Source organism: Oryctolagus cuniculus, chromosome 4, assembly GCF_051225735.1.
Source record: "Oryctolagus cuniculus isolate XC-2025 breed Fujian yellow rabbit chromosome 4, ASM5122573v1, whole genome shotgun sequence".
Lineage (NCBI taxonomy): Eukaryota > Metazoa > Chordata > Mammalia > Lagomorpha > Leporidae > Oryctolagus > Oryctolagus cuniculus.
This window is the reverse complement of record NC_142870.1, coordinates 63,643,039-63,653,141: the sequence shown is the minus strand read 5'-3', so window position 1 is coordinate 63,653,141 and position 10,103 is coordinate 63,643,039. Positions and strand designations below refer to the sequence as shown.

The 10,103-nt window shown below is 45.3% G+C and overlaps 1 protein-coding gene across 1 annotated transcript in view; it reads left to right on the top strand.

Annotated features, from left to right (window-relative positions):
* Window positions 1-327: 327 nt before the first annotated feature.
* The window catches only part of LOC149126994 (putative uncharacterized protein MYH16), a 58,672-nt gene continuing 48,896 nt past the window's right edge, over window positions 328-10,103 (top strand). The window contains exon 1 of the mRNA XM_089330722.1: window positions 328-796. Within this exon, the coding sequence (XP_089186848.1) occupies window positions 738-796 (59 nt within the window). The 5' untranslated portion in view covers window positions 328-737. The remainder of the gene's footprint in view (window positions 797-10,103) is intronic.

The window sequence follows — 10,103 nt, the reverse complement described above, 5'->3', positions numbered from 1 at the left end:
GAAATCTGGTTAGTGAATCGCAAATAACCTCATGAATTCTAAATTCAGACTATGAATAAAAATACATCCTCCACCTCAGCTCAATTTATTAGAAGACTATATATATATGCTTACGCATATAGATATGAAAGAAGCACACCATGGTGCTTATAATAGTTATATATATTCTATTGTCTGAGGGCACACTGCTTTCTTTGGAGACCACATTTTGAGACGTACTAACCTCAAGGCATGTGCCCATATGGATGATTCCAGAAGCTGTGATTTAAGCACCTTTAGGTCATCATGATCCTATTAAGTGCTTTAGAAAGGGTAATCTAATCTACTGAATGAGCCTGAGAGATTGAAAGCACCTCCAAACACAAGCAACTCCTCCACTTCTCAGCAAGAGGATCAGGGACCTGGGAATATTATTTGAGCAGCTTAGGAAAGGCAGGTGAATGTGCTGGGCGGAGGGCAGGCAATTATCTTTTTGCTACGTGTTAAGCAGCATTTTCGCCTTGCTGATAAATTACTTCCAGCTGTTGGCAACAATTTTCTCCTCATCGTGGCAGGAGCACAAGACCCTGGCAAATGTTGAAGAACAGTGCGAGTGTCTGATTAAATCCACGATCCAGCTGGAGGCCAGAGTCAAGGAGCTGTCTGAGCGGTGAAGAAAGAAGAGGAGATAAATTGTGAGCTGCCTGCCAGGGGGTGGAAACTCGAAGATGAACGTTCCGGGGTAAAGAAAGAAATCGATGACCTGGAAACAATATTGGCAAAGTCGGAGAAGGAGAGGCATGTTACAGAGCACAAGGTATTTTTGCTGTAACATTAGGAAGGCCTAGATGCAGCAACTCCACCCTCAAATCAGGCTGAGATATCAAAGTTGCTCTGCTGTGAGTTAATTTGCACAGTAGCCTACAGCTTTACAATGCTGGATTTCAGATTCTGCATGAAATAAAGGGTGTGATGGACCTGTGTTGTCCTAACTCAGATTTCTAATTTGAATTTAGAGAATTCCATTTAATCCCCCAAATGAAACGTTTTTATTTGTTGCAGTCTCATTGCATCTGAAATGCACTAGAAAGGGCAAAATGGTTTCGTTGGGCTTCCAAGTTTCCTTTTTTGGAGGGAGAGCTAGCATGATAAGGTTTGCTGAAAGGTGATCTGGGATGTGTCTACATCCCCAGCTCTGCCATGGATTTGCAATTTCACCTTGAGGCTTTCACTTTAATTCCAGTTAAGGACTTCCCTGTTTTGTTTGTTTTAGTTGAGGGTTTTAATTTGTGTATCTATGTGTTGATTGAGGTTAGTGACCAGTCTATATCAAACTTTTGAGAAACAACTAATCTCTATGACACCATGATTTTGAAGACAATTATATAGCAGCTGTTGTTTCGAATGGTTCCTTTCCTTAAAAAGCATGTGGGCCTGATAAAAGCAGCTTTCAATTTTGCTTATTCCATCAACTGGAAGCTGTTTTTAACTGCTACTTTGTTGAGACACTGAGGTATAGCATAATATGCATAAATCCTCAAAGTATTACCTTTTGTGATGTTTTTATCATACAGTAATATGATTCTCTGAAAGTTGGCCATTCAATGAGCTATATTGAAGTTATGTGACTAACCGGAGTTCCTCACTTCCTAACCATGCCAGAAAGCAGATCTTTTGTGAAATATGTAAATTTAAAATTTAAAACATTTTAGGAACGTGGCTAAATGTAGCTCTTTATGACATCAGATATCTTATGAGACTTTGGACTACAAAAGAGAGAAGTTGGCACTATTATTCTCAGCCCATCCATGTTGTATGCTTCTCACAAGCCAAGAATCTGACTGAGGAGGTGGGATCTCTAAACTTAACAAACTTAACAGAGCAACCAAGACTGCACGGGAGGTCCATCAGCAGATGCTGGACTACCTGCACGTGGAAGAGAGGAAAGTTCACAACCTGAGCAAAGCACATCTAAAAGTGGAGCAGCAAGTCAGCGAGGTCAGTAGCCACACATCTAATAGGTTAGTGATCTGTCCACATAGATAGAAAGCTCCATTGATTACTTCATTTACCTATCCTGACCATTGTTTATTTCCTTTTATTATCTGGAAGTAGCATTTTTAACACACTGAACCATTGTGTATAGAAAGACTCCAGCTTATCTGTCAGTTTTTAAATGCAACTTTCCTAGAGCCCTGAGCAGTGAGGGAAGAGCATTAAGATGCATAGTAAAGGATCAGCTCTGGAAGTGACTGCCTTCTTTGTGTATCTGTCTGAGAACTTGGTGCTTTGCCCACAGATATGATGGTACTCTATTTGACAGTGGTGTCAGGGATTGGTTTTAAAGGCTGTGTGGTGTCTCCAGTGCTGTGCTGAGATTAATTTACTGTTGAAAGATATGTAAACTGTAAGCTGTGTTCCTCCTACACTGTTGGAAAATACTTGTTTCTTAAGGTGATGTCTCCAAACATACCATGAAGTAAAGATGCTCAGACCACTCTCAATGTGTAGGTCCATGATTCCTCCTCTCAGCTGGCTTGTTGTATGCATTCATTCTCTTACTAGCCCCATTACTGATTTATAAGATAATTAATGAGAATAGTTCAGTTTTTTAAAAATTATTCTTTTCCCTCCTAGATCATTTTCTCTTGTTACCTGTTGGCTATTGTGCTTTCCTATTTCCTCTTGTAAAATCTCAACAGAAGTGCACACACATCTCTGTCTCTGTCTCTGTCTGTCTCTCTCTCTCTCTCACACACACACACACCCCTTCTCTCTTTGCCTTAGTTCATTCAAACTGCTGTAATTACAATGGGGAGCTTTAAACCACAGCCCAATACCAGATACCACCAGATTTGATAACATTCCACACAGATGATCATCTTCTTGGTCAGCCCTCACATGGTAGAAGGGACAAGGGACCCTTCTGATTTTTCTCTTTGAAGGGCACTGATCATACTCATAAGGGCTCAGTCCTCATGTCCTAATATCTCCTCAAAGCTCCATCTCCTGACATAATTACCTTAGGAATTATGATTTCCAAAATATGAATTTAAGAGGCCAACAGACAGTCTCTAGCACCTTGAATTCATCTATCTCCAGGGTTTTACATACACCTTCCAGAAATTTTTTCTCCTTCATAACTTGAATTATATCTTTTGTTGGTTATAAGAAACATCTTCCATTATTGAAAATCAAACATTAGTGGCCTGCGCTGCAGCTCAATAGGCTAATCCTCCGCCTTGCAGCGCCGGCACACCGGGTTCTAGTCCCGGTCAGGGCGCCAGATTCTGTCCCGGTTGCCCCTCTTCCAGGCCAGCTCTCTGCTATGGCCCGGGAGTGCAGTGGAGGATGGTCCAGGTGCTTGGGCCCTGCACCCCATGGGAGACCAGGAGAAGCACCTGACTCCTGCCTTCGGATCTGGCCGCAGCGCGCCGGCCACGGCGGCCATTGGAGGGTGAACCAACAGCAAAAGGAAGACATTTCTCTCTGTCTCTCTCTCTCTCACTGTCCACTCTGCCTGTAAAAAAAAAAAAAAAAAGAAAAAAAGAAAATCAAACATTAGTAAACAAGAAGTTGTATTGTAATTGTTATCTAACTTCCTGCTAAATTAACTTTTATATCATTGTTAACACTAATCCAGGCAATACTGAAATGTTCTGACTGGCTTGTTGGGGTGTAGGATACAACTTAATGCTGTGGACTAAAAGAAAGTACCACGATGGTGAAGATGGCATGGAAATCATGCCATGTGAGAACTATTTGAAAGGGCCAATGATACTCACTTGTGAGACCCAAAATATTTTCAGTTGAGCACATAGAGAAAATGTCCTTGGTTATTCCAGGGAGCAGTGACTGGACATCTAAGTAGAATTTACAAAGAATATTCTGACTCCTTAGAAGAGCTGTTCTTGAGTAAATAGATTTATCTGACTATGAAGTGAGCCACATGTGAAAAATCAGCTTCCCATCACTGGAAAGTGATCAAGCAAGGACTCAACATCTTTTATTTTTGGTTTCTTCCATGTTCTCATGGAACTCATATTTTCTAATCTCTTAAGCTTTCCTTTTTTTAAAGGTTTATCTATTTATTTCAAATTCAGAGTTACACAGAGAGGGGGAAGCGGGGGGGGGAGGGAGAGGAGGAGGCAGAGAGAAGGGGAGAGGGAGAGGAGGAGGCGGGGGGAGGGGGAGAGGGAGAGGAGGAGGCAGAGAGAAGGGGAGAGGGAGAGGAGGAGGCAGGGGGAGGGGGAGAGGGAGAGAGGGAGGCAGGGGGAGGGGGAGAGGGGAAGGCAGAGAGAAGGGGCAGAGGGAGAGGGGGAGGCAGAGAGAGGAGGCAGAAGTGGCAGAGGGAGAGGGAGAGGTCTCATGGAACTCATATATTCTAATCTCTTAAGCTTTCCTTTTTTTTAAGGTTTATCTACTTATTTCAAAGTCAGAGTTACACAGAGAGGGAAGCAGAGAGAGGGGAGAGGAGGAGGCAGGGAGAGGGGGAGAGGGGGAGGAGGAGGCAGAGGCAGAGAGAGGGAGAGAGAGGGGGAGGGAGAAGGAGAGGCAGAGAGGGGGAGGGAGAAGGAGAGGCAGAGAGGGGGGAGGGAGAAGGAGAGGCAGAGAGGGGGGAGGGAGAAGGAGAGGCAGAGGGGGGGAGGGAGAAGGAGAGGCAGAGAGAAGGGGGAGGGAGAAGGAGAGGCAGAGAGGGGGGAGGGAGAAGGAGAGGCAGAGAGAGGGGGGAGGGAGAAGGAGAGGCAGAGAGAGGGGGGAGGGAGAAGGAGAGGCAGAGAGAAGGGGGAGGGAGAAGGAGAGGCAGAGAGAGGGGGGAGGGAGAAGGAGAGGCAGAGAGGGGGGAGGGAGAAGGAGAGGCGGGGGGGAGGGAGAAGGAGAGGCAGAGAGGGGGGAGGGAGAAGGAGAGGCAGAGAGGGGGGAGGGAGAAGGAGAGGCAGAGAGAGGGGGGAGGGAGAAGGAGAGGCAGAGAGAGGGGGGAGGGAGAAGGAGAGGCAGAGAGAGGGGGAGGGAGAAGGAGAGGCAGAGAGAGGGGGAGGGAGAAGGAGAGGCAGAGAGAGGGGGAGGGAGAAGGAGAGGCAGAGAGAGGGGGGAGGGAGAAGGAGAGGGCAGAGAGAGGGGGAGGGAGAAGGAGAGGGGGGAGGGAGAGGGAGATGCAGAGGGGGGAGGGAGAAGGAGGGGGGAGGGAGAGGGAGAGGCAGAGAGAGGGGGGAGGGAGAAGGAGAGGGGGGAGGGAGAGGGAGAGGCAGAGGGGGGGAGGGAGAGGCAGAGGGAGGGGGAGAGAGGGAGAGGTGGAGGGAGGGGGAGGAGGAGAGGGGAGAGGCAGAGAGAGGGAGAGTGGGAGAGCGAAGGCAAGAGCGAGAGAGAGAGAGAAATGGTCTCTCTCTTCGTGCTGGCCCCTTAAGCTCTCTTTCATCACTGATTTCTAGATTCTTCTAACTGCTGATGGGTGTAACATAAAGATGTCTATGTAACTGGAAAACATCATGCTGAGTGAACTAAGCTAGTCCCAAAGGGACAAATATCATATGTTCTCCCTGATTTCGACAACTAACTGAGCACCAAAGGGAAAACTTGTTGGAGTGAAATGGACACTATGATAAACAGTGACTTGATCACCTCTTGTCCTGACGGTTGATGTACAATGTAATACTTTATCCATTTTAGTATTTTTTTTTGTTCTAGTACCATTGGTTGAACTCTGTAATTAACACACAATTATTATTAGGTGTTTAAATTTTAACTGAAAAGTGATCCCTGTTAGGAATTTGGAAAACATTATGTTGAGTGAAATAAGCCAATCCCAAAGGGACAAATACCACATGTTCTCCTTGATAGGTGACAACTAACTGAGCAACAAAAAGGAAACCTGTTAAAGTGAAATGAACACTATGAGAAATGGTGACTTGATCAGCCCTCACCCTGACTGTTGATGAGCAGCTTAATATGTTATCCCTCTTAGTATTTTTTTTGTTTGTTCTACTTAATACTTTTGGTTGAATACTGTAATCAATACACAATTCTTCTTAAGTGCTGAAACTTAACTGAAAAGTGATCGCTGTTAAATATAAGAGTGGGAATAAGAGAGGGAAGAGATGTGCAATTCGGGACATGCTCAAGCTGACTTACCTCAAACAGTAGAGTTAGAAATATACCAGGGGATTCCAATTCAATCCCATCGAGGTGGCATGTACCAATGCCATCTCACTAGTCCCAGTGATCAATTTCTGTTCACAATTGATCATAATGATAGGACTAAGAACCAAAGGGATCACATAAACAAGAATAGTGTCTGCAAATACTAGCTGATAGAATCAAAAAGGGAGAGAATGATCCAACATGGGAAGTGAGATACACAGCAGACCCATAGAATGGCAAATGTCCTAACAGCACTCTGGCCTCAGAATCAGCCCTTAAGGCATGCGGATCTAGCTGAAATGCCCATGAGAGTATTTCAGGCATGGAAAGCCAAGACACTCTGGGGGAAAAAAAAAAAAAAACCTAAATGAAAGATCTCCGTGAGTGAGATCCCAGTGGAAAGAATGGATCATCAAAGAAGGAGGTACCTTTCTCTGAAGGGAGGAGAGAACTTCCACTTTGACCATGGCCTTGTCTAAATATGATCAGAGTCGGTGAACTCAGGGGGCTTCCATAGCCTTGGCAGCTCATGACAAGAGCCTAGGGTGATTACTGATGCCATAAACAAGAGTGTCAATTTGTTAAGTCAACAACAGGAGTCACTGTGCACTTACTCCTCATGTAGGATCTCTGTCCTTAGTGTGCTGTACATTGAGATTTAATGCTATGACTACTACTCAAACAGTATTTTTCACTTTATGTTTCTGTGTGGGAGCACACTGTTGAAATCTTTACTTAATGTATGCTAAACTGATCTTCTGTATATAAAGAGAATCGAAAATGAATCTTGATGTGAATGGAAGGGGAGAGGGAGTGGGAAAGGGGAGGGTTGCGGGTTGGAGGGACGTTATGGGGGGGAAGCCATTGTAATCAATATTCTGTACTTTGGAAATTTATATTCATTATATAAAAGTTAAAAAAAAAGATTCGTAGAAAAAAAGATGTCTATGTAACTGGACATCATGTGCTTGTATATTTCATTCCTTTCCCTAAAGGTAAGTGATTAATTAGTACACCAAATGAAGTATAAATGCTCCCTATTTCGTGAAATGGTATCTCTGTCAGGTTGAGGGTAATCTTGAGTGAGAGAAAATTAAGAAGAAAATGTGAGGAGAGCTCCACAAACCAGAGGCACAGATATAAAAGAATAAATATGGGAGTACTGGAGCCACTGCCTGCAGTGCTGCCATCACATGTGGGCACCAGTTCAAGTACTGGCTGCTTCACTTCTGATCCAGCTCTCTGTTGTGGCCTGGGAAAGCAGAAGATAGCCCAAGATGTTGGTCTGCTGCACCCATGTGGAAGACCCAGGGGAGGCCACTGGCTCCTGGCTTCAGATTCACACAGCACTGGCCATTGCAGCCATCTGGGGAGTGAACCATTGGATGGAGGTGCTCTCCCCCTCCCTCTCCCCCTCCCTCTCCCCCTCCCTCTCCCCTCCCTCTCCCCTCCCTCTCCCCTCCCCCTCCCTCTCTCCCTCCCCCTCCTCTCTCCCTCTCCCTCCTCTCTCCCTCTCCCTCCTTCTCTCCCTCTCCCTCCTTCTCTCTCCCTCCCTCCCTCTCCCCCTCCCTCCCTCTCCCCCTCCCTCCCTCTCCCCCTCCCCCTCCCTCTCTCCCCCTCCCTCTCTCCCTCCCTCCCTCCCTCTCTCCCTCCCTCCCTCTTCCTCCTTCCCTCCGTCTTCCTCCCTCTCCCTCCCTCCCTCTCTCCCTCCCTCTCTCCCTCTCTCCCTCCCTCTCTCTCTCTCCCTCCCTCTCTCTCCCTCCCTCCCTCTCTCTCTCCCTCTCTCTCCCTTCCTTCCTCTGTGTGTCCTTGGCTCTACCTCACTGTAACTCTGCCTTTCAACTAAATAAATACATCTTTAGAAAAATATGAAGTACATTAAAAGAAAATTTGTACTTTAATAAATAGATGAACCACGATAGAAAAATGGTCAAAGAATGAACAAGTAGTTCACTTGGTTTATTGTCCTTTGAAAAGTATTAATAGTCAAAATTTAATGAAGATACACAGAATAAACCAATGAAATATTAATACATTCTTTAAGAAAAATTTAGGAGTACACTCAGATTAAGAATAAATGTAAGGGCCAGTGCTGTGGCACAGCGGGTTAAAGCCCTGGCCTGAGGAGCCAGCATCCCATATGGGCACCGGTTCTAGTCCCGGCTGCTCCTCTTCCAATCCAGCTCTCTGCTGTGGCCTGGGAAAGCAGTGGAGGATGGCCCAGGTCCTTGGGCCCCTGTACCTACATGGGAGACCCAGAGGACGCTCTTGTCTCCTGGCTTCGGATTGGCGCAGCTCTGGCCATTGCGGCCATCTGGGGAGTGTACCAGCGGATGGAAGACCTCTCTCTACAACTGTCTTTCCAAAAAAATAAAATAAATCTTTACAAAAAGAATAAATGTAGAGAAGTAATGATTTCACACTACTGTGAGAGCACAAAAGTGGACTGTTGCATATACTAAGCATCATCTATACATCAGACAGCAATTCCCATCCTGTTATACACTCTACAGAAACATTAGCATGTACACAGTGCTCATGTACAGAAGGTATTCAAAAAATTAATAGAAATATGTATTTAAAAATTCATATATTTTAAATTTGTTTTACATAAAAATAAGCTTATCTTTTTAAGATTTATTTATTTGAAAGGCAGAGTTAGAGAAAGAGAAAGGTCTTCCATCTGCTGGTTCACTCCCCAGTGGCCACAATGGCTAGAGCCATAGTAGCTTGCCTGTGTTCAAGTCCCTGCTCTGTTCCTGATTCCAGCTATTCCTGCTAATTTGTATGCTGGGAGGCAGTAGGTTATGAGTCAAGTGCTTGGTCCCCGTTACCTCTAGAGGGAATCCAATCTGAATTTTCAGCCCCTGTCTTTAGCCCTGGTTGTTGTAGGCATTTGGGGAGTAAACCACCCGATGAGAAGATCTCTGTCTGTCTCTGTCTCCCTGCCTTTTGGGGAAAAAAAGTTACAGATCAGCACATTACAAATATATGCAATATCATGCTTTTCATAGGAAAAAAAATGAAACCGATAGCTATATATACACTCAGGAACAAAAATGTGCCAATGTTTAGGTAAAATCTGGAAAGAGGAGGGCACGACGGCTCACTTGGCTAATCCTCCGCCTGTGGCACTGGCACCCCAGCTTCTAGTCCTCGTTGGGGTGCCAGATTCTGTCCTGGTTGCTCCTCTTCCAGTCCAGCTCTCTGCTGTGGCCTGGGAAGGCAGCGAACGATGGCCCAAGTGCTTGGGTCCTGCACCCCATGGGAGACCAGGAGAAGCACCTGGCTCCTGCCTTCGGATCAGCGTGGTGCGCTGGCCGCAGTGGCCATTGGAGGGTGAACCAATGGCAAAAGGAAGACCTTTCTCTCTGTCTCTCTCTCTCACTGTCCACTCTGCCTGTCCAAAAAAAAAAAAAAAAAAAAAAAAAGGATAAAGCTGGGGATGGCGCTGTGGAGTAGCATGTGAAGCTGCCGCCTAAGTGCTGGCATCCCATATGAGCGCTGATTCCAATCCCGCTGTTCCTCTTCCAATCCAGCTCTCTGCTATGGCCTGGGAAAGCAGTGGAAGATGGCCCAAGTCCTTGGGCCCCTGCACCCTTGTGGGAGACACAGAGGAAGCTCCTGGTTCCTGACTTTGGATTGGCACAGTTCTGGCTGCAATGGCCATCTGGGGAGTGACCCATCAGATGGAGGGCCTCTCTGTCTCTACCTCTGCCTCTCTGCAACTCTGCCTTTTAAATAAATAGATACATCTTTTTTTAAAAAAAAATGGATGAAGCTATAAATCTTCTTTAGATTTAGATTAGATTTTATATATAGATGGAATTTTTGAATTTTTGCAATGAGAATGAATTAATATTTCTGTAATTTAAAAACTATTTCAAAAATATGATTTTGAACAATTCCATTGGATTTTTTTTTCTAAACAGGTAACAGAAATAAGTCAGATACTGGGCAAGCATTTGGTCTAGCAGTTAAGACCC